General features: G+C 41.5%; 1 protein-coding gene across 3 annotated transcripts in view; it reads right to left on the bottom strand.

Moving 5' to 3' along the window:
* The window catches only part of LOC122558900 (kelch domain-containing protein 8B-like), a 141319-nt gene extending 119239 nt beyond the window's left edge, over positions 1-22080 (bottom strand). For 2 of the 3 annotated variants that reach the window (XM_043707834.1, XM_043707832.1), the window contains exons 1-2: positions 21264-22080; positions 5621-6368 (exon numbers count right to left, since the gene is read on the bottom strand). In XM_043707834.1, coding sequence (XP_043563769.1) covers positions 5621-5996 — 376 coding nt within the window. In that variant the 5' untranslated portion in view covers positions 5997-6368; positions 21264-22080. Of the gene's footprint in view, positions 1-5620; positions 6369-9936; positions 10106-21263 lie in introns of all 3 variants that reach the window. The other variant, XM_043707833.1, reaches the window with a different exon arrangement.
* Between the last annotated feature and the right edge of the window lie 2498 nt (positions 22081-24578).

Raw genomic sequence — 24578 nt, forward strand, 5'->3', positions numbered from 1 at the left:
TAGAGGTTTATTAAAACATTAGGGGCATGGATGGGATAAATAGATTAAGTCTCTTCTTTGGGACGGGGGAGTCCAGAACTAGAGGGCATAGGTTTAGCGTGAGAGGGGAAAGGTATGAAAAAGACCTGAGGGCAACATTTTCACACGAGGAAGCTTTTAGAAATGATAACTGGGAATAAATAGTGAAATCTTATTTCACTATTTCCATTTTGTTTCCTGTGCTGATTATTTTGTCTTTCAATTAGATTTTTTTCCAGATTTAACTCCTGATAAGTCAGTTCACCATGCCCCTTATCATTCTCTTTAACGTACCCCATTTAGAAGGTGTGAGGGTGTGGTGGTAGGGATAATTTTATAGCCTCTTCCACCACCCTGCCCCAGCTGGTGTAATCACAGGTTGGGAGAAGACACTGTGGTACGTGTATGGAATGAGCTGCCAGAGGAAATGGTGGAGGCTAATATGATTGCAACATTTAAAAGGAATCTGGATGGGTATATGAGTAGGAAGGCTTTGGAGGGATATGGGCCAAGTGCTGGCAGGTGGGACTAGACTGGGTTGGGATATCTGGTCTGCATGGACGAGTTGGACTGAAGGGTCTGTTTCTGTGCTGTACATTTCTATGACACTAAGTGATTAATCACCATAATCTCTGAGTGCTACTCTCTCATTAGAAAAAGAGATGACCAGTGGGGAGTTTAACCTGGGGGTCACCACCCCTCACTTGAGATTTGAGATTGAGAAGACAGGACATTCATAGTAACCTCAGCCACTGTAGGAATTGAACCCACACTGCTTTGTCACCCTGCATCACAAACAGCTGTCCAGCCAACTAAGTGGACCTCCTTCATTCTACATTCTGAGCTTCATGGGTTATTGTGGCAGATATAGAAGCAAGCCCCTAAGTGGCCATTAATTAGCTAGTTAGAGGTCTCAGTAAGCCACAGGGTGAGTGGGCTAGTTGATTCTTTACCCAACCTCTGTAGTCTGGAGGCAGCTTGAGAGGCAAAAAGGCAGTGGATTAGGCAGTCGAGCTATTTCAAGTGTCTTCTCCCAACCTGTGATTACACCAGCTGGGGCAGGGTGGTGGAAGAGGCTATAAAATTATCCCTACCACCACACCCTCACACCTTCTAAATGGGGTACGTTAAAGAGAATGATAAGGGGCATGGTGAACTGACTTATCAGGAGTTAAATCTGGAAAAAAATCTAATTGAAAGACAAAATAATCAGCACAGGAAACAAAATGGAAATAGTGAAATAAGATTTCACTATTTTATTCCCAGTTATCATTTCTAAAAGCTTCCTCGTGACTGAGGCAACACTGACTGGTATGAAATTGATGGGCTTATCATGATATCCTTTTTGAAAAAGGGTGTAATAGTCACAAATCTTCACTCTTTGATATTAGCCCTATTTCTAAGGAAGATTGGAAAATAATATTCAATTTTGTGTGCAAATCACAACTCGGTCTTATCTGATCAACCTAGAGAATCTGAGACACTATCTTTCATTACTGTCAGTGTGAAGGGTACTGTAATCTTTTCATTAGTTCATCAATTTCTTCTGCAGCTGTGCACCTGCTGCCATGATCAACAGGAAAATTATATCTGCCTATATGTATGCTTAATGTGATATGGTACTAGATGTGCTTATGAAACTTCTTTATAGCACGATTGTTATTCAGACCAGTTTAAACTTAGACTAATAGCCTCTGCTGATTAATGTCAAGACTGTAATTGGTAAAGTGCATCGAAAGCATCTTTACTATTAGAATATGGATATGTTTTTACATTACTCTAATACAGAACAATGACAAAGACAAAAAACAGAATTGGTTCAAACAGTGTGCAGCAACTCCTTTTCCCTTCAATTGTCCTGATAACATTGACCAAAGATGAAATTCATGACTGAAAAGATAAACATGTGTAGATTATTAGGTCAATAAGCTAGGCAGATAACACAGACTAAAGGGTGGCTAGGATAAAACATATATGACTTAAAACACAGGCATTTCATCACAACTGTTGGTAAAGTAAAACGGGAGATTTCTATAGTACAACGAATAGGTTATTATAGAGCATGCATCAAAGGTTTTGCACAACAAAGCTATGGTTCAGAAAAGCGATAATAGGAAATAACAGAAAAGACATCAGGTCGATTATCACTGTGTGGAAATCTGTCAAACACCTAGAGGCCAGGAAGTCATAAAATATCAAGTAGTGAGGTATCTAAGAGGAATTAACCCAGAAAGGTGACTGATATAAAAATAGCTTTACTCTATAATGTCTTTGCTGGCTTCAAGGCCAATTGGTGTGCACTGGCTTGAAGAAGCCATTTTCAGTTTCTTGACAAATTTTACACATGAAAGATGTAAGGTTTGTTTTGCCTTACAAGTGGTTTTAAGATTAATGTTTTGCAACAAAAATAAATAAAAGCAAATTGTCAGACATATTATCATCTTTTGCCTTTCAAATCTGTTACACTACATGATGCTGAGACCTAAACAATGACACTATCACACTGATGATCTAAAATATGACATGCATAAGCTAGTATAGCTACACTGCCACAGTAATCAATAAATACCAGAACAATAAAAACATTGGTAAAGAAGAAATATTAGATAGGCTGCCTATTCTTAGGCAGGACCAGGATGAGTTGCGGAGGGAAGAAAGGGTGGAAATTGCAGAGGCACTGAACACTATTTTCCGATCTTGCTTAGAAACAGGGCTAATGTCAAAGAGTGAGGAGTTGCAAATATTACATCCTTTTTAAAAAAGGGTATAATGATAAGCCCAGTAATTTCAGCCTAGTCAGTGTTACTTCAGTCATGAGGAAGCTTTTAGAAATGATAACTAGGAATAATAGACACTTGAACAAATCATGGGTTAATTAAGGGAAGGTCAAATTACGTTTAACTAACTTGTAAAAGTTGTTTTGTTGAGAGAACAGAGAAGGCTGATGATGCCAGTGCTGTTGATGTAGTCTACATGGACTTCCAATAGACATTTGGAAAAGTGATGCACAACAGGCTTGCAAGCAAAATTGAAGCTTGTGAAATAAAAGGGACAGTACCAACATGGTTTCAAAATTGGCTGACAGAAAACAGAAAGTAGTGATGATTCTTTTTTAGACAGGAGTAAGGTTTACAATAATACAATATAATACAGTACATCACAGGAACAGGCCCTTCGGCCTACCAAGCCTATTTCAATTCTAATCCTTATTTAGATCCGCTACTTAACGTTTATTGTAAGATTCCCCACTATACAACTTGATTAAAAGCAGCTGCTGAGATATTAGGTGCAGTAAATGGATGCAGGAAATTGGAGATACAGCCATTATCAGATCAGCCATGCACTTATTACATGGCAGAACAGGGACGAGAAGCTGAATGGCCTACTCTTGCTTCTAACTTGTACGTTTGCATGTATGCTTGCAGACAAATGACAAATATATTTTAATGCAGAGAAGTGTAAAGATATTCATATTGGTATGGAAAACAGGGAGGGTCAATTTGAAATAAAGAGTCCAATTCTTGGAGGAGCAGGGACAGCTGATATGAACAAGTCACTGAAGGTAATAAGGGCAGGTTAAGGACAACATGTGGGATCCTGAGCTTTAAAACAGGGACAGAGGGTAGAAAAGCAAGGAGGTTATGATAAACCTCTGCAAGCATATCAACATACAAACATACTAATGAGGAACAGGAGTAAAATACTCAGGCCCTCGAGCCTCCTCTGTAGTTCAATAAAATTATAGCTGATTTGATTACTCCAAATTTCCACCTAAACCCTATAATTTTTCAGTTCCTTTCCTGTCATTAATCTATCTACTTCTGCTTTAAAAATATTCAAAGACTCTGATTCCACCAGCTTTTAAAGAAGAATTTCAAAAATTCACAACCCTCAGAGACAAAAAAATGTCTCCTCACCTCTGTCTTAAATGTGACTGAAAAAAAGTATCCTTAAAAGTAATAAGCTTTTCAGTTTCTCCAGAAATTGGTTGTCATAAGACTGTCTTAAACTGAGGGAACTATCATTCCATTACTATTCAACATTTGGCTATAATGTACGAAACAGTAGATGACTGCTTTGGTATGATGCTAGTAACAGGCAGCAGCTGCTTTTTGTTCACTTACTATGATGTTCAGGCATGAGTAAATAGTGTGATAGAATAATCTCCACTTACCACAATGATATAGCTCCAACAAGAAGCTTGACATCATGCAGGAGAAGCCTCCTGCTTGCTCAGCACCTCACCCACCATCATAAACATCCATTCCCTTCACCATTGGCACACAGTGGCAGAAGTGTGTACCATCAGCAAAATGCATGCTAACAACTCACCTAGGGACTTTTCACAGCATTTTCCAAAAGTCCACCAACCTGAAGATCAAGGCAGGTTCCTATAAAGACTACCTGCAAGACTACTTCAAGTTACACACCAGAACTTACACTTGGAACTCAACAGTGTTCCTGGAGCTCCTCCTTTGACAGTACTGTGGGTGCATATACACCACTCGCACTGTAGTGGTTCAAGAAGATGACTCTCCACCACTGTCTCAAGGATAAGTAAGGAGAGGCAATACCAGTACACCTCACATCTCATGAATGCATTAACAAATGGCACTCAGAAAATTGTCCACTACACAAATTGAATTAAAAATAATTCAAAGTGGAGTATTTTAAAATTAGTGAAAAATGGCATCAGGTTGTTTTCCATCCAATCTGGCTATAACCACAACAAACATTAAAATAATTTTTAAAGGGGAAAAAAAAAGAACTAATACAATAATGTTATTTTTTTTCCACTGTTAAAAGTAATAGCAGTTAAATTATAGAGATAAAATTTGTCTTGGGTGTGCACAAAAAAACAGACAGTATTGCATCTGGCATCTGATCAATATTCAGGGGCATTTAACTGGCTTAATACTGCCCATTTTGTGTCCCGTCCCAAGTCAATTATCACTCCTTCCATGTTTTAACTCTCTTTCAACAATATATTTTTGAAGGAAATATTTTTACATCCATTTTGTCAGACGCTATTTCTCTCAGGTTCATGATGTTCCCTGACTCAATCTTACTTGTTGCTAAGCAGCAGCATAAAGTCATGTTGTTAGGGAGGCTCTCGACTTTAGAATTAAAAGAACACAGACTAAAAGCAGAGACGTCAGTGCATGACTCTCTGTAATGCAGCTACTAAATGAAATGTTTTCACGATAATTCATTTTCAGTCCATTTCCAATAGTCAAAGGTGTTCTCGGAATTGATATTTTGCATTTTAAAATGAGCTCTACACTTTAGTGCTTGGCGCCCAATATAGCACAGTGTATAACATGGAAGTCTGAAGCCAAAATCCACTAACCTTCTCACAGAAATTTTGTTCATTTATTTAATATTGTTTGCCACAAATGAAATCGTAACTATATGCAGATACCAGAATAAAACTATTTGTAACCAATTTCCAATATGTTATTGCACATATACAAGATCTACTCCTTACACTGTGGAGTGTATACTATATGATTGTAAAGTTAACTGTAATCTATCACTTGCTGTCCATATTAATATTTCATTGGAAAGTTAAAGCTTGATTGAGAAATATCAAATGACATACCTTTCTTGACAGCTGTTATTCCCATTGAAGGTTGTCCCAGCGGCGACTTTTTTTCCCACTTGCCTTCATCGATGTTAAAGATGTCTACTGAGCCTAAAGGGTTCTGCTGCTCATTCATGCCACCAATAATGAGGATTTGTTTGTTTAAAATGACTGCTGCTGCCCCAGCTCGAGGAGTGGGCATTGAAGGTAGCCCTGTCCACTTCTGACTGACAATATCCAACATTTCAATTTTGTCCAGAGGCAATCCTGTCTCACTACAGCCCCCAAGAACAAACAACTGCCTATCCTGATACACTGGAGTGCAGTACACACGTTTGGTAGGCATTGGAGGGAAAACTTCCCAGTACATGGACTTTACACTGCTCACTGCCATATCGCGAGTTCCAGCAGTAACTTGTCCCACTGAGCCGTCACAGATGTGAGGTTTCTTTACTCAAATATTCCAGAGCATTAAGACACAGTAGGGTTCATCGGTGAAACATGTCAAGAAATAATTAGTTGGAAAGATGGTTGCAATCACTGTATTTCCACTGAGATAAATTAAAAATACCTGAGATACATTCTATTATGAGTGCTACAATCGCTGTTTTGCAAGGTTGATCTTTTAGCGTTATTTCACAGAAGAGTCCAAGAGCAGAATATGCAAGTGAAGACTTGAGAAGGAAGGAAGAGCACAATGGAGTAATCTGTATCCCAAAACTGGATGCCACCTCACATTCTTCTCAGGCAGGTATGGCTTAGGCCTCTATGAAAGGAACAAAAAAATGTCAGTAGTTGTTTTCCAGTGTTGGTAAATTGTTATTTTGCAACGGAAAATGGATTTATTTTGATCATTTATGACAATTTCTAATCTCCATTTTTAACCAATATTTATTATTCTTGTACATTCTGTAATCTCCAGGATGTAGTACAGAAGGTCACTGCCTAAAAATCTAATTTTATTTAATGAACTCTCCAATAGTCCAAATTGAGTGAACATTTTAATCTTTTGCAGCAGATTTTGTACCATCTGTCTTTTTAGGACCATAGTGGCAAATGTTTACACATGTACAGAGAGCTACTTTACCTATGTTTTTCCTTACAGCATATGTAACATCTGTGGTGAAGGGTGAATGGCCTGAAACATTGTCCAATATTATTGTTGAAGCAAGGAAGGTGCTCAGGAGAATAAAAGTGAACCTACAAAGACCAGGAATGTGAAAGTCCTGCCAATGAGGATGGTGCAACCACTGTAACATATGGTGAGCCCAACAGCCAAACTGATTATCAACCTGCCCAATTAAGTTTATGGTGGGAAGGCCCTCGAATGGTCTTCCAGCTTTATCACCGATTGAGGCTCTTAAGTGGTTAATTGATGCATACTTAAGAATCATGCTGCTGCTGGTGTTAACCAAATGGCAGGCAGTCATTCAAGAAAACCCAAAAGCAACATCCTGTTGGAATTTGCTTGTGGGGTTCTGCTGATACAGGACCTTGGTTCGAAGGCACACAATGCCTGATTGAGAGGCCTGACATTAAGGAAATGGAGGCGGGGGTGTCATTGAGAGTCAACACCTGCCTTTGCTGTTGATCCCCTGTTCATCTTTATGCACATCATCTCCCCCCACCATGCCCAACCAGTAACTGCATTTCCCCCCACCACCCCACACCCGTCAGCACTCAGCTGTGCTACGCTCATCAATCATAGAACATAGAATAATACAGCACAGAACAGACCCTTCGGCCCTCGATGTTGCGCCGACCTGTGAACTATTCTCAGCTTGTCCCCCTACACAATCCCATCAACATCCATGTGTTTATCCAAGGATTGTTTAAATCTCCCTAATGTGGCTGAGTTGACTACATTGGCAGGTAGGGTATTCCACACCCATACCACTCTCGTAGTAAAGAACCTGCCTCTGTCATCTGTCTTAAATCTATTACCCCACAATTTGTAGTTATGCCCCCTCGTACAAGCTGACATCATCATCCTAGGAAAAAGACTTTCACTGTCTACATAATCTAAACATCTGATCATTTTAAGACCATAAGACATAGGAGTGGAAGTAAAGCCATTCGGCCCATTGAGTCCACTCCACCATTCAATCATGGCTGATGGGCATTTCAACTCCACTTACCCGCATTCTCCCCGTAGCCCTTAATTCCTTGTGACATCAAAATTTATCAATCTCTGCCTTGAAGACATTTAGCGTCCCGGCTTCCACTGCACTCTGTGGCAATGAATTCCACAGGCCCACCACTCTCCGGCTGAAGAAATGTCTCCGCATTTCTGTTCTGAATTTACCCCCTCTAATTCTAAGGCTGTGTCCACGGGTCCTAGTCTCCTCACCTAACAGAAACAATTTCCTAGCGTCCACCCTTTCCAAGCCATGTATTATTTTGTATGTCTCCATCAAATCCCCTCTCAGCCCTCTTCTTTCCAATGAGAACAGACCTACAGCCATGTAGGTGTGGACAAGATTTGGGGGCCTTAGAAGGTGAGTTAGTCACCCTTGCCTTTAGTACCAGCAGTGACCACCACATTTCCCAGGGTGCTGTTGAACAGCAACAAACTGCTTCCCTCACTTTGATAATTTATTTTGCAGCTAGTCCTGAAAAGCAGCCATGCTGAGCCTCAGCCTGAGGGCAAGAACCCTCATGATCTCCATTAACTCCTGCTCAAAGTCAGCTTCAACATGACTGCTGATGAGATCCAATACCACTTCACCAACCTGTCTCTCAAACCCATCACTGCTTCTAAACTGGTTACCTGCTTGTCCAACATCCAATATTTGATTAACAAAAAAAATCCAGTAAAGGAATGCTCAAAGCATTGTCTTTGATCACCCAGCTCCTTAACTACTGATTTCATCCTTCTCCTTGGCAATAATCTGAGACTGGACCACATCATCCTCAATCTTGATGTAATTTTTAACCCAGAGGTGAGCTTCCAATAACATACCCATACTATCATCAAGTTTTATGACTTTGCCCCACCTAGGCTCATCGGCCCCTCAGAAGACAATGCCCTGATTAATTCTAAACCTGGTTACACAGATATTCTCCTACACAGATTTCCATCTTTCATAAAATTGATGCTCTCCAAACCTCAGCTGACCATATGTCCTAAATCGCACCAATTTTCATTTCCCATTATTCTTGCATTCACTGAACTACATGAGCTTCCAGTTAGGCAAGTCAATTTTTAAAATTCTTATTCTTGTTTTCAAATCCTCCCTGCTTCCACAAATCCTGATCTCCAAAATCTTTGGCAATTCTAACACCTGTGGCTCAGTTGATTGAAAACTTGCCTCTTGAATCAGAAGGTTGTGGATTCAAGATGTGAAGAAGGGCTAATGCCCGAAACTTCGATTCTCCTGTTCCCTAGATGCTGCCTGACCTGCTGCGCTTTTCCAGCAACACATTTTCAGATTCAAGATGTGCTCCAGGGAATACACCACTGCAGTACTGAGGGTGTGTTGCACATCCCTGTCTGCTCTCTCAGGTAAATAGAACTATCCCTTGGCACCAATTTGAAGAGCAGTCAGTATCCGAACCAACATTTAGTGTTAAATTTACAGCAGAAAACCAGGTTACTTTGTCATCATCAGATTATTGTCTGTGGGAGTTTGTTGTGTCAAAAGGCAATGCTCTGTTTTATTTTTGCAGCAGTGACCACATTTCAACGGTACTTCATTGATTGTAAAGGGCTTTGAAGTATCGTAAAGTTTTGAAGGATTCTATGTAAATGCAAGACTTTCTTTATTTTTCCCAAAACTCGGTAATCCTCTAATTCTGGCTTCTTACACAAATCACTCCACCATGACTGACTGAGGTCTTAAATCTCAGAGTTCCCTTGCTAAACTTCACTGCCCCTCTCTCTCCGACTTTAAGGTATTCCTTAAAATCTATCTCTATGCCAAAGCTGTTGATCATTTAGCCTATAGGTAAAGGTAAAGTCACCATTTTTTCAGCAGACCAAATGGCTGCTTTCTTATTAAAAAGAGACAGTCATCTGTCCTATATATCTTCTGTGGTTCAGTGTGATTTATTTTGACAACGTTCCTATGAAGCACCTTTCAGCAACTTATTATGTTAAAGGTCCTTTAAAAAGAAAGCTATTGCAGTTGGTGCTTTGGAATGGTTTCCAGCACTTGAGCAGGGAGATGCAGGTATCAGATCAGATAGGAAGAGGGAAGTTGGCTGGGTGCAAAGACTGTAATTCAGTCTGGGATAGCCAAACGCTTTCCTGAGCAGGCTGGCTTGGGGAATGGGTGTGAGGGCAATATGGCCTCTCCCTCTGACTCATAAAAAATGCCAGAAAAGTTACTTACTTTGGAAAACCAGCAGCTCCAGCCTTGGATAAGTGGCCAAGAATCACACAGGTCAGGACTCTTTGTCATATAATACTGAAGTTAATTTGTGATGCTGATGATATTATCAGACCTTGATTTTGATCCATGAAATGGTTCAGCAGTGGAACTATCAGCCACAGTCGTATTCCTGCAATTTAAAATGTAATGGGTAGAATGCGTCTATTTGAACAGGGCTGCTAAATCCTAAAACAGTAAACTTCTCTATTCTTTAGAGGGAGGGTTAAAACTAAGGTCATTAACTCAGTCCAGAGATGCTGCCTGACCTGTTAAGAATTTCCAACATTTTATGTTTGTACAATCAGAATCTTAGCACACAAAGAATTATTGCATTTGTGGCCATTTTTAAAGTTGTTCCAAATTTATTTTTACTCTATATGAATGAAGCCATTACTCGTGATGGACAGTGCAGGTAGAAGATTTTGTATAATGTAATGATTTATTCTCCCCATCTATTAATTCATCCACTCTGCTTACATCCTCAAGTGATGGAAAAGTAACAAATCACAGGCTGTAGTCACCCTATACCAGAACAGCAGAAGATGCGTGAGAATGGTTAGTGGGATTCCTCTGTTTTTACTTCACTGAGGGGAAACATCTGGTCCCTGTGCAGAGCTAAGACTGGGTAGTTACTGTGCAGGAAACTGTAATTATGGATTGGTGTTCCACCACTCTACAATGATGGGTGGCACAGTGGTTAGCACTGCTGCCTCACAGCGCCAGAGACCCGGGTTCAATTCCCGACTCAGGCAACTGACTGTGTGGAGTTTGCACATTCTCCCCGTGTCTGCGTGGGTTTCCTCCGGGTGCTCTGGTTTTCTCCCACACTCCAAAGATGTGCAGGTCAGGTGAATTGGCCATGCTAAATTGCCTGTAGTGTTAGGAAAGGGGTAAATGTAGGGTAATGGGTGGGTTGCGCTTCGGCGGGTCGGTGTGGACTTGTTGGGCTGAAGGGCCTGTTTCCACATTGTAAGTAATCTAATGAGTATGCCATTGTTTGTTATTCAAGTTTAATTCCAAAAACATCCAAACTGTAAAACTTCCTAACCTGAGACAAATGCAGCAGAACATCGTAGCATCTTGCAATATTCAGGTCCTTAACAACCATTGTTTAGGCAGCTCTGACATAAGGAAAGATGGATTCTGGATTAGTGGTGCTGGAGAAGTGCAGCAGTTCAGGCAGCATCCCAGGAGCAGTAAAATCGACGTTTCGGGCAAAAGCCCTTCATCAGGAATATAGGCAGAGTGCCTGAAGGGTGGAGAGATAAATGAGAGGAGGGTGGGGGTGGGGAGAAAGTAGCATAGAGTACAATAGGTGAGTGGGGGAGGGGATGAAGGTGATAGGTCAGGGAGGAGGGCGGAGTGGATAGGTGGAAAAGAAGATAGGCAGGTAGGACAAGTCATGGGGACAGTGCTGAGCTGGAAGTTTGGAACTGGGGTGAGGTGGGGGGAAGGGGAAATGAGGAAACTGTTGAAGTCCACATTGATGCCCTGGGGTTGAAGTGTTCCGACAAAGATGAGGCGTTCTTCCTCCAGGCGTCGGGTGGTGAGGGAGCGGCAGTAAAGGAGGCCCAGGACCTCCATGTCCTCGGCAGAGTGGGAGGTGAGTTGAAATGTTGGGCCACAGGGCGGTGTGGTTGATTGGTGCGGGTGTCCCAGAGATGTTCCCTAAAGTGCTCTGCTAGGAGGCATCCAGTCTCCCCAATGTAGAGGAGACCGCATCGGGAGCAATGGATACAATAAATGATATTGGTGAATGTGCAGGTAAAACTTTGATGGATGTGGAAGGTAGCTGTGGGAGTCGGTGGGTTTACAGCTAACTGGAATACACCTCTTCCCACCCTACCTCCTGCAAAAATGCCATCCCGTATTCCCAATTCCTGCGCCTCTGCCGTATCTGCTCCCAGAAGGACCAGTTCCACAACAGATGGCCTCCTTCTTTAGAAACCGCAATTTCCCTTCCCACGTGGTTAAAGATGCCCTCCAACGCATCTCGTCCACATCCTGCACCTCCGCCCTCAGACCCCACCCCTCCAACCGTAACAAGGACAGAACACCCCAGTGCTCACCTTCCACCCTACCAACCTTCGCATAAACCAAATCATCTGCCGACATTTCCGCCACCTTCAAAAGGACCCCAGGACCAAGGATATATTTCCCTCCCCACCCTTATCCGCCTTCCGCAAAGACCGTTCCCTCCATGACTACCTGGTCAGGTCCACGCCCCCCTACAACCCACCCTCCCGTCCTGGCACCTTCCATTGCCACCTCAGGAATTGCAAAACCTGCGCCCGCACTTCCTCCCTCACCTCCATCCAAGGCCCTAAAGGAGCCTTCCACATCCATCAAAGTTTTACTTGCACATCCACCAATATCATTTATTGTATCCGTTGCTCCCGATGCGGTCTCCTCTACATTGGGGAGACTGGATGCCTCCTAACAGAGTGCTTTAGGGAACATCTCTGGGACACCCACACCAATCAATCACATCGCCCTGTGGCCCAACATTTCAACTCCCCCTCCCACTCTGCCAAGGACATGGAGGTCCTGGGCCTCCTTCACTGCCGCTCCCTCACCACCCGACGCCTGGTGGAAGAACGCCTCATCTTCCGCCTCGGAACACTTCAACCCCAGGGCATCAATGTGGACTTCAACAGTTTCCTCCTTTCCCCTTCCCCCACCTCACTCCAGTTCCAAACTTCCAGCTCAGCACTGTCCCCATGACTTGTCCTACCTGCCTATCTTCCTATCCACCTATCCACTCTAACCTTCCCCCTGACCTATCAGCATCATCCCCTCCCCCACTCACCTATTGTACTCTGTGCTACTTTCTCCCCACCCCACCCTCCTCTCATTTATCTCTCCACCCTTCAGGCACTCTGCCTATATTCCTGATGAAGGGCTTTGCCCAAAACGTCGATTTTACTGCTCCTGGGATGCTGCCTGAACTGCTGTGCTTTTCCAGCACCACTAATCCAGAATCTGGTTTCCAGCATCTGCAGTCACTGTTCTGACCTATAAGGAAAGATGGATCCATGATGTCAGTATGACATTGTCAGACTCATGGTTTTTCTGGCATATGATAGCTCTCACTGTTGCCCCTTTAATAATTAGTCTAACATTTGGTACCCGCTGAATCAGAGAGCAGCCCACATTCTTTCTGTAAAGTGCCATTGTACAAATATGGCTATCTGTTTATTATTTTGCTTTCAGGAGTGTTCTGTATTTTATAACACATAGAAAGGATTCATTGATTTGGGGTACAATATAAATTGTTCTCCTATCTGAAAGAACATTGTTTTAGCTTGACCTGAATTTAAATTACCTCAACTCTCAAAGGCTGTACCTTCTTATGAACAAGCGACTTTTCATTACAAAGCAATTGGACCTGCCTCAAATAATTTATAAGAGGGTTTTCCCTTAACTACAAATACTGAATGCAAAGACATCCTTTTCTAATCTACACTAAATCAGAAATGTTTAATCATTGAGGAGCAAGCTTCATAATTAAGCCACTTATCATTTTCAAACCAAAGTGGAGCCACTCATATTTCCCAACTATTTAATTGTCTCATTACTTATTCATGACTCCAAACTAATTTTGCATTTAATGAAGTGTTTGGTTATTTTTATTGATTTAGGTCTGGACTTTACAAACGGCGGTAACGTTGCTATCTATGTTCTGATGAATTTACCCTGAATATTAAACATTAAACAAAACTCTCAAGGGCGAGAAAGAAGAATGATATGCCCATGCCCAATCTTCTCTTTTCTGAGGAGAAAATAAAATTATCACTGTCCATGTGTTATCAAATGATTACTCTTAGAAAAGTAATCCTCTATGCGCACAAGCACTCTCATTGCTGTTTTTGTATTATCGAAAAGAGTTCACAGAGCTTCTGAGGAACTTAGGTAAAGTCATTATCAATGTTAGCATTCCACTGGCCTTGTGCTTCTGGACTAGGTATTTCCTTCCTAACTAGCCTAACTTTGGATGTTTTGTTGGAATAATACTACCTAAAGAAAATAGATTCAAATAGAGAGATTGTCTGCAGGGCAAGAAAAAATCCTAGATGAATTATCCTCTGCCTGCCAACAGTAAATGATTACTGTGATCAATATTGAATCCTGGTTGAGTTATCACATTTCCATCCTAGTTACAGTGTTTTTTTTTGCTCTTTCACAAAGGAACTGATAATGTAATTAGAATTAAGCTTCTGCTCAAAACCTAAAGACAAGCACCCTGCAAAGAAAACCCTCTGAAAATTTCAACTCAAAGAGGCTAATCAGAAGTCATTGTCACATTCTGTAGAGTCACAGTCTTTACATTGACACAATATTACATGCCCAAACAGGTACCCTAATAAATAGGTCCAGTATTTATATAAACTCTACTAATGGAATAACACAGTGCATGGCATTGAACAAGTGTACAATGAGTCAAAGACTGACGCTAAGCCAAAGGTGAAGGCAATAATGGTCAATGGGTTAGACTGTAAGAGTACCTTAGAAGAGAAATCAGAAGTGGAGGGGCACAGCAGTCTTTTAAAGAAGGAATTCCAAACCTTGGGACTTAGACCACTGAAAGCCAATTGCAGGCTGATGGAATACGGGATTTACACTGGTCTAGAGTTAGAAGAATTAGTGCTCTTAGAGAGTTGTGAGGTTGAGAAGTTCATAGATGTAAGGAGGAGCAAAAAAAATGGAACGATTTGACTACACAGATGGGAACTTAATAACTGAGATATTGTTGGATTGTGAGCTAATCCAGGTCAGCAAGCTAAGGGGTATTGGAAGATGGAACTTTGTAAAAATTAGTAAATAGGGAGCAGAGCTTTAGATGAGCTCTTGTTTAAAGAGGATGAAAGGTAGAAGATTGTAAAGGTCAGCATTGCAATAGATCATTTTAGAAGCAGCAGAAGTTGCAGCAACAGAGAAGCTGAGGCAGGGACAAAGATGGATCATGCTATATAGATGGAAGCTGTTTGTAATGGAGATGATATGGAATTAAATTTCAAATTAAATTGCATGTTGAGGTTATGACGATCTGATTCAGTCTGACAGCAGTCAGGGAGGGGGAGGTGGGTAGAATCATTGCCAACTGAACAGAGGGAGCTGAAGATGCCTTAGGGCGTCTCAATCTTAAATTAGAAGAAATTGCAACTCATCCCAAACTAGATACCAAGAAAGCTATGTAATGTTGCTATCTGGTAGAACTCAGTGTCATTGTACACATGTGAAATGTAACAACATGTCTTCAAAGATGTTGCCAAGGGGCTGCACATAGATGAGAAATAGAAAAGAAGTCAAGGATGAATCTTTGATGGAATTCTAGCAGAGTGAGAAGAGAAGATATTGCAGACAATCTTCTGGCTGTCATGATTAAATAAGAATGCCACTTCACTCAGCTAGATCATATATGACCGACACTGAAGGAGTATGATATGGTCAGTTGTATCAAAACTTGCTGATCAGCAGACCACTAACACATTCACATTCAGAGAGGATGTCACTGACGATGTTGTATAAGAATTTCTGTGAAATTACAATCCCCATATATTCCAAATTTGAAATTACAAGAAAAATGGGTGCAAGTTTAGAAAATAACAACACATTCAAGGATATTGGAGGTGACAGGAAGGACAAAGGGATTACAGATGGAATTTTAAAGAGGCGAGGTACCAAAGGAAAATCTTGAAATGTAGGGGAATATATCTGAAGACAGAGAACTGACCTGAAGATTGAGATCTGTTCAATGAGTCAGTGTTCATTTCAAAATAAAGTGTAACAGATCTGTATCCATTAAACAGTCAAGATATGGAGTTTTAAAAATGTAGAAAATCATTGAGTGTATAGTATAATGGCTCGGGGAATATAGCTGAAGAGAGAGAACTGACCTGAAGATAGAAATCTGTTTCCAATAGCAGTTTACACGGGAGTGAGGGAAGGAAATTGTGTGATCAGCAGTTAAGTGGGATACAAACATATATTACATTCTCACATCCTGATGACCAAATTCAAACTCATCTCCAACAGTGACATGAAAAGCTAAACTGACCTTCAGCATGAACGTCACTGTCTTCATTCAAAAATGTTATATATACATTTATATTTAAGCAGGGACAAAAGCCAAATAATTCAATAATAGGATTTGTTGTGATTTATGTTGCATTTGTAATCAAAACAGTGAGTGCAATTTCTTTACTGATTCTCCTCACAGGATGTGATAACTTCATCCCAGTTATGCATCTACTCATAGTTTCTGATCAGGTATCAGCCCCACACCTAACCCTCATCCTTTACTGAGGAAACTCCTCACACTAATCATACATCCCAACACCTTGTAAAGCGTTTCTCACACACCAAAATAAGCCAAAATTGAAATTGACAGTGCAAGTCAGCCTAAAAACAATTCAACCAGATTTCAATTACAAAAAAACAATATGCACAGTGGTAGTGTTCCTACACCTAGACTGGTCCCACCTCTCCAGTGATGTATAATAAGATCTTTGAACAGGTTGATTTGGACAAAAAGCATCTTCAATAGCTCCCCTGGTACAGCTGTAGTGGAGTAGCTACTGGTCTAGGCCCTCCTGTGGCACAGTAGTAGTGTTCCTACCCCAGACCAGGAGGCCTGGGTTCAAGTCTCACTTGTTCCAGAAATGTGTAATTATATATCTGAACTGATTGATTAGAAAATAATAATAGAATGTCTTGTTTCATGTTTCCTACCAAATTCTTATACTTCAAATACAAATTCCTCCATCTAACTAACTCCATGCTCCAAACTCATAATGCAACAAGCATTAGAAAACATCTCCTGCCCTATAATGTGTTGTGAAAAGGTACACCACGACCCATAAGTGGACAACAAAACAGTTTTCCTTTATAGACAATTATGGTCTCAGTGATTTCTCTTGGAAATGCCATAATAATCAAATGTAAATAAGCCATTATGGTATACGCTCAATGATTTTCTGCATTTTTAAAACTCCATATCTTGACTGTTTGATGGATATAGTTCTGTTATGCTTTACTTTGAAATGAACCCTGACTCATTGAACTATAAAAACCAAAAAAGTGCATTTGTTTTTGTAGGACTAAAGTAATAATCAAAATTCTTGTAATCACAAAAGAGAATCAGAATGATGATAGTGGAAATGTTCTTTGCACTGTAATGCATAATCTTAAAGCAAAGAATCTTCCTTTAAAATATAACTCAAGGAATAATCAGCTCCCATAATCTCTGAAGTTAGCTGCTTATTTAGCACTTAGAGTCATAGAGTCATAGAGATGTACAGCATGGAAACAGACCCTTCGGTCCAACTTGTCCATGCCGACCAGATATCCCAACCCAATCTAGTCCCATCTGCCAGCACCTGGCCCTTATCCTTCCAAACCCTTCCTATTCATATACTCATCCAGATGCCTTTTAAGTGTTGCAATTGTACCAGCCTCCACCACTTCCTCTGGCAGCTCATTCCATAGACATACCAACCTCTGCATGAAAACGTTGCCCCTTAGGTCTCTTTTGTATCTTTCCCCTCTCACCTTAAACGTATACCCTCTAGTTCTGGACTCCCCCACCCCAGGGAAAAGACTTTCTCTATTTATCAAACTCATGACCCTCATGATTTTGTAACCTCTATAAGCAGCATGGGCAGCATGGTGGCACAGTGGTTAGCACTCCTGCCTCACAGCGCCTGAGACCCAGGTTCACCTCAGGCAACTGTCTGTGTGGAGTTTGAACATTCTCCCAGTGTCTGTACGGGTTTCCTCCCACAGTCCTAAATTGCCTGTAGTGTTAGGTGAAGGGGTAAATAAATGGGTCTGGGTGGGTTGCTCTTCGGAGGGTTGGTGTGGACCCAAAGGGCCTGTTTCCACACTGTAATTAATCTAATCTAAGGTCGCCTCCGATGCTCCAAGGAAAACAGCCCCAGCCTCTCCCTATAGCTCAAATCTTCTAACCCTGGCAACATCCTTGTAAATCTTTTCTGAACCATTTCAAGTTTCACAACATCTTTCCGATAGGAAGGATTTCAACATTCATAAAAAATAAGATATAGTTAAATAGAGGTCTAACTCAATAATAGGCAACAGGGCAAGAGTTGTTTCTATATCAACAGAAATGTCAGAATGGAGAGAATATACTATCCCCTCATCTTTCTTTTTGGTTCACAAATGTAAAGTCATTCTCACATATATGGTGAGATGGCATACAGGGTGGCATGGTGGCTCAGTGGCTATCACTGCTTTGTCACAGTGCCAGAGACCTGGGTTCAATTCCACCCTCAGGCAACTGTCTGTGTGGAGTTTGCACAATCTCCCTGGGTCTGTGTGGGATTCCTCTGGATGCTCCAGTTTCCTCCTACAATCCAAAGGTGTGCAGATGAGGTGAATTGGGCATGCTAAATTGACCACAGTGTCGAGGAGTATGCAGACTAGGATTAGCTACGGAAAATGCAGGGATAAGGTGGTTTGGGTGATAAGCTCTTCAGTATGAGGCCAATGGGCTGAATGATCTGCTTCTACTCTGTAGGGATTCTATGATTCTACAAGTAGCAAATTAACATAATCACACGAGTACAAATTCATCCCTTGACCATTGCATCACAAGCTTGCAAACTAATCCCCAAAAATATAGTTTCATGATCTACACCTCAAAACAAACTGTAACATATTAATGACAAAACCTACAGACATCAGATACCAATCCTAAACATGTATATATATTGGTCTACTTACTATAAATTGTATTACACCTATATTAACAACAGAAAATTGCAGTATAAGGACATTAACAACATTTTCTCAGCTTTGGTCTCTAAATATAAACCAATACACTAATCAAAAGGTACAAACACAAATGTAAATTCATAACTAAATCCAAAAAATCAATTTTGTATTTTAGTTTTAAATATAAGTCCATGATAGTCATAGTTGGATTATATCCCTTGCAATTCCAAACAACTTAATTAGATGCTTACTTCTCGAAGTCTGAAAATGAAGCTAACTCAGACCCTCAAATTACATTAAATATCCTGAAGTAATGCAGAGTAATATTTTTACAAGTTAGGTCTTCATGTAATGAAGTTTTGGCAAACCGTGGCCTGGATTTTATTATATTAGTGATGCAAACCTTATTGTCCACATATGCATAATTAAAAACAAATCCAGAAGCTGCTGTCAGAGATACCGTGCTCCTCTCAATACTGCATTACTACTGTGCTTGCAGATAGACTTGGCAATGAAATCATTGCAATGGTGTGAATTTAAGATAATTACCCAACAGACTTACACTAAAACAGCTGAAAGAAGTTAGTACATATAGGACTAATTGAATTTCTTCTGGTGTGATAAATGATCAGTATTGCTAAACAAACTTGATATCTGGTAAAAACAAGTTTACAAGTATGGAGCAGTATTGGTGGCATAGTGGCTCAGTGATTAGCACTGCTGCCTCACAGACCTCGGAATCAGGGATCTAGGTTTTATTCTAGCCTTGGCTGACTGCAGTTTGTACATTTTCCCCATTTCTGCTGGGTGCTCTGATTTCAGTGATGTGTAAGGTTAGGTGGACTTACCATGCTAACTAATCCTGTAGTGTCTAAGGACGTGCAGGTTGGATGGGTTAGCCATGGCAAATGTAAGACTATGGGTCTGAGTAGGGTACTTTCAGAGGGTTGGTGCAGGCCTGGTAGGCTGAATGGACACTTTCTGTACAGTAGGGATTCTATGATTCCCTCAGAAGAAAGTAATATTGCATATTTTAAAAATGTTCTCTTGCTCTTTGTATCATTTATCTTATTCTTAATTCTTTCTGCAAATAGTTCATAAGATATAGGAGCAATATTAGGCCATTCAGCCCATCGAGTCTGCTCCACCATTCGATCATGGCTGATATGCTCCTCACCCCCATTTTTCTGCCTTCTCTCCATGTCCCTTCAACCCATTACCAATTAAAAATCTGTCTAAGTCCTCCTTAAATATACTCACTGTCCCAGCACCCAAGCACTTTGCGATAGCAAATTCCACAGATTCACAACCCTTTGGGAGAAGTAGTTTCTCCCCAACTCTGTTTAAATTTGCTACCCCTTATCCTAAACCTATGACCCCTCCTCCTAGAATTCCCCACAAGAGGAAGCATCTGCTCCATGTCTATTTTATCCACACCTTTTATGATCTTGAATACCTCAATTTGATCTCCCTTTATTCTTCTAAATTCCAGAGAGAATAGGCCTAAACTGTTCAACCTCTTTTCATAGGACAACCCCTTATCTCTGCGATCAATCTAGTGAACCTCCTCTGAAATGCCACATTTAAAAGAAAATATTTCCTGCACATGATTTAAAGGTAATCTTGAGATTCTGTTTGTTAATTCCTAGTTTAGGCTGGCACATGCAGCGAGGAAACAATTTGATTGATTGAAGATCCACAGTTCACAGGCACCGCAGATCCTCTTGATATGGACTGCACTGAAACAGGCGGCAGATGAGTTGAAATGCCACTGATAAGCTCACGTAAACTGTGTAAGAGGTGAACAATGAAAACCTTTCCTTAGCTACTGATAGAAAACTCCAGGCCCTTGCTGAAATGGGAAAGATCTGCATCATGTTCATCACCTTGATGTCTCCCACAAGACCCTTCAATGTTTGGGGCATGGTCTACTTTGCTTATGTAGAAACAGTATAATTTTTTTCCAATTTTTTAAAAGTAAAACACTAACCTATAACACAGAAAATTCATATAAATTCAACACCCTAATCAAGTCTCTCTCCACTGCCATTTCCACCCATTATTTATTGCTGATTTATTCACAGACTGACCAACAGCATTGTGGTTGACTCTCAACTGCCTGTTGAGCGATGCCTACTGGTCCAGCAAGCAACACCCAGGCCTGGAAACAAATAAGGGTCAAAGAGCGTGGTGCTGGAAAAGCACAGCCGGTCAGGCAGCATCCGAGGAGCAGGAGAGTCGACGTTTCGACCATAAGATCTTCATCAGGAATATCTTGAAACGTCGATTGTCCTGCTCCTCGGATGCTGCCTGACCGGCTGTGTTTTTCCAGCACCACACGTTTTGACTTTGATCTCCAGCATCTGCAGAGCTCAATCTCTCCTGGGAATGAATAAAAAAAACAAGTTCCACAACACTCGCCCTAAACCTGTTGCCTGTTTGAATAATTTCAGAGATCCTGATAAACTAAAGGGGGAAATACAACACCTTACAAGTTGCCGTGAGTACACCGGAAAGTTCCCAAAGCTGTGTCTAGCAGATAGTGACTCTACCTGGATGCAGCGTCCGCACATGGACTGCGCTGTACTGGCTTCCTCTCCTTGCTCCGATCCACACAATTCCCTGGGTTTTGTCAGTGTCCCAGACTTCTTCCCGATTCCGGGGGATCGCCACTGAGCCGGCGGCTTTCACCCGTTCCCCTCCGGGAACTATCAGCGGAGTGCCATGCCTAGCTCTGAAAGGCAGCAGTTTGGTAGCGAGTTCTGGACCGATGCTCGGGCAGAGTCAGGCTGCTGCCTGAGAGCTGGATTCGCCCCATTCCCTGTGGCTGCTCTCCGGTTCGGCCAGCCCCTCCGCCAGGATTTGTTCCCAGCTCGGAGACCACGTCGGGCGCCTCTGCTGATGTGTTTTTTTTTTATCTCTCTCTCTCTTTCCTTGCTGTTGATAGCTTTCTTTGCTTTTGATCTCTCCCTCTCTCCTGATTTCTCCCTCTGCTGTTAATTTCTTTCAGTCTCTGATGCTATTGATATCTTTCTTTCTCTTGCTGTTAATTTATTTCTCTCTCTGTTCTTGCGAATGTCTTTCACTCTCTCTCTCTCTGGCTGTTGATTTCTCTCCCTATGTTGGGTTCTCTTGCTCCGCTGATATTTTCTCTCTCCTTGCTGCGCTTTTGCTAATGTTTTCCCGCAGCTCGCAGCGACGAGTCTTGGTGCATGTGTTTGTTTGTACTTTCTGCTGGATTTCTGATTTCTCGCCGAACTCTATCGCCCTTTAACCCTGTCGACGGGTTGCTGTTGTTTCCCATCTTCTTTCACCATGTGTCCTGTACCTCTCAATGTTCATGTTTCGCAAGCCTCGCTCTCTCGTCGAGGAATCGATCTGAGGCGGGGGGGTAAAAAAAATCGTAAAATAAATCAAAATTGCGACAACCCCAGATTAACCCTTTGAGACTCACAGCCTTCTCCTGCCGGGGGGAGTTTTCGCCAATTATCCACGGTGTTCACCTCCAGGCAGCTGAATACAAGCTCAATTATTCCGCCCTGGGATCAGAAAAGCCCACTAACTTTTCCCGCCTTGGAGGAAATAATGATCATAACACCAAGAATGCTGCCTCATTGTAAACACGGCCATTCGCCCTCTTTAACTTTCTCCGACTAGTTAACAACGAGTTTATTTTACATTCGGTTGACCAACATCTCCTCTTGTCTTCCCCTTTGTTCAAGTGAAAATGCTGGAAAACACTCCGCACTGTCTGTCAAGAAAAATAAGAGTTTCAGGATCAACCACGTTTCATTATAACTGGAGGATATCAGGTCAGAATTGGTCTTGGGGCTGAGTTGCCATGTGCCCTCCTAGATTCAACTTTTCTCTTCATCCCCAAGCTGTAAAAGTTGCTAAAAGGGTGGACTGGTCACAAGGTAAGAGGCATCTGGGTCTCTGGTAACAACAGGATCAAACAGTCTGAAGGAACATAGGGAGGTAGGCAGCTCCTGTTCCACATTGATGTTCTTACAAAGGTAAAAGTGGGTACTACAGATGCTGAGGACATGCAGGTCCTGGGCCTTCTCCATCGCCACTCCCTTACCATCCAACGCCTGGAGGAAGAACACCTCATCTTCCGCCTTGGAACCCTCCAACCCCATGGCATCAATGTGGACTTTTCCAGTTTCCTCATTTTCCCTCACCCCACCTTACCCCAGTTTCAACCTTCCAGCTCAGCACCGTCCTCATGATCTGTCCAACCTGTCCATCTTTCTTCCTACCTATCTGCTCCATCCACCTCTCTGACCTATCACCTTTACCCCCACCTCCATCCACCTATTGCACTCTCAGCTACCTTCTCCCCAGCCCCACCCTCCTCCTATTTATCTCTCCACCCCCCCGAGGCTTCCAGTCTCATTCCTGATTAAGGGCTTTTGCCCAAAATGTCGATTTTTCCTGCTCCTTGGATGCTGCCTGACCTGCTGTACTTTTCCAACACTACTCTAATCTCTGATGTTCCTACAAAATCCAATTTAAAGGATCAAGAAAGAAACAGCAAAGACAGAAAAGGAAATTGGATGAATTAGAATCCGATTAGGAACAAGTAGAGATTTAAGGAGAAAAGACAGGAGACAAAAATCAACATCAACAAAGAAAAAAGTTAATTTAAAATCAAAAAAACTCAAGATCTAACAATCCACCCACTAGAAGAACAAGATTTTACAACTTCAAATTGTCTTATTGTTTCCTGAAGTTTGGGTGTCACTGACAGGGTCAATATTTGGTTGCCTATCCCAAACTGCCCTCAGGAAGGTGGTGGTAATTGGGATTTTAAATCACTACAGGCCATCTGGTGCAATACAACCAGTGCAGTACTGTTAGGAAGAGAGTTCCAGGAGTCTGACCCACTGACACCAAAGGAACAGTGAAGTACTTCCAAGTCAGGATAGTGTGTGGCTTGGAGGTGAACTTGCAGGTGGTGTTGGTGATCCCATGCATCTGCTGCTGTTGCCCTTTTGGGTAGAGGCCCGGATTTCGAAAGTACTGTCAAAGAAGTCTTAGTGAGTTGCTGCAGTGCATCTTGCATATATTACACACTGCATTAGTGGTGAACGCTTTTACATTAAAAATGCTGTTTGCAACAAATTTGTCTCCAAAGTTTGGAAGCTATGATTATTTGTATTAAATGGCAGAATGTAATATAAGTGCTTGGAAGATTTTTAGCATTTCTCTTATAATTTTACACAAATGACTAACTGTGCATGGAAGATCCCTTTAGCTGAGATGTCCTGGCCACAACATCTGGCTGTTTGGGAGAATTTATTGCCTACCTCTGACTTTACGATGGAGAGAGAGTCATTGATGAAGCAGCTGAAAATGATATAACTCTGAGCAGTAAAGACTACCTTTTCTGAAACAAAGATAGAAATTGCTGGAAAAGCTGAACAGATCTGGCAGCATCTATATAGAGAGAAATCAGAGTGAACATTTCGGGTGAAGTGACCCTTCCTCAGAACTACCCTTTCTGAGCTGGAGATGTTCAGTGTCATTGCAGGAACTGTTAAGTATTAGCTTTGCTTTGATTAGATGTATTTCAGGAGCAATTAATATGGATATACAGCAACTTCTTGAATCTCATTAATAGGCATCTCATTAATATGCATATACAGCAATCTTTGGAATCTCACTGGGAGGATGAGGGTGAACTGCCAATTTTGCGAGGCTAACGGCAGAGTGACAATTTAATTCTCAATTCACAGGATCTCTTCTTCTCCACAAGTTGCTACATGCTTTTACATTAATAATGCTGTTTGCCTCAAATTTGTCCCCAGAGTCTGGAAGCTGTGATTATTAGAAAGCCACTATTTTTATTAAATGGCAGAATG

The sequence above is a fragment of the Chiloscyllium plagiosum genome, chromosome 18, assembly GCF_004010195.1.
Source record: "Chiloscyllium plagiosum isolate BGI_BamShark_2017 chromosome 18, ASM401019v2, whole genome shotgun sequence".
NCBI classification, from domain to species: domain Eukaryota; kingdom Metazoa; phylum Chordata; class Chondrichthyes; order Orectolobiformes; family Hemiscylliidae; genus Chiloscyllium; species Chiloscyllium plagiosum.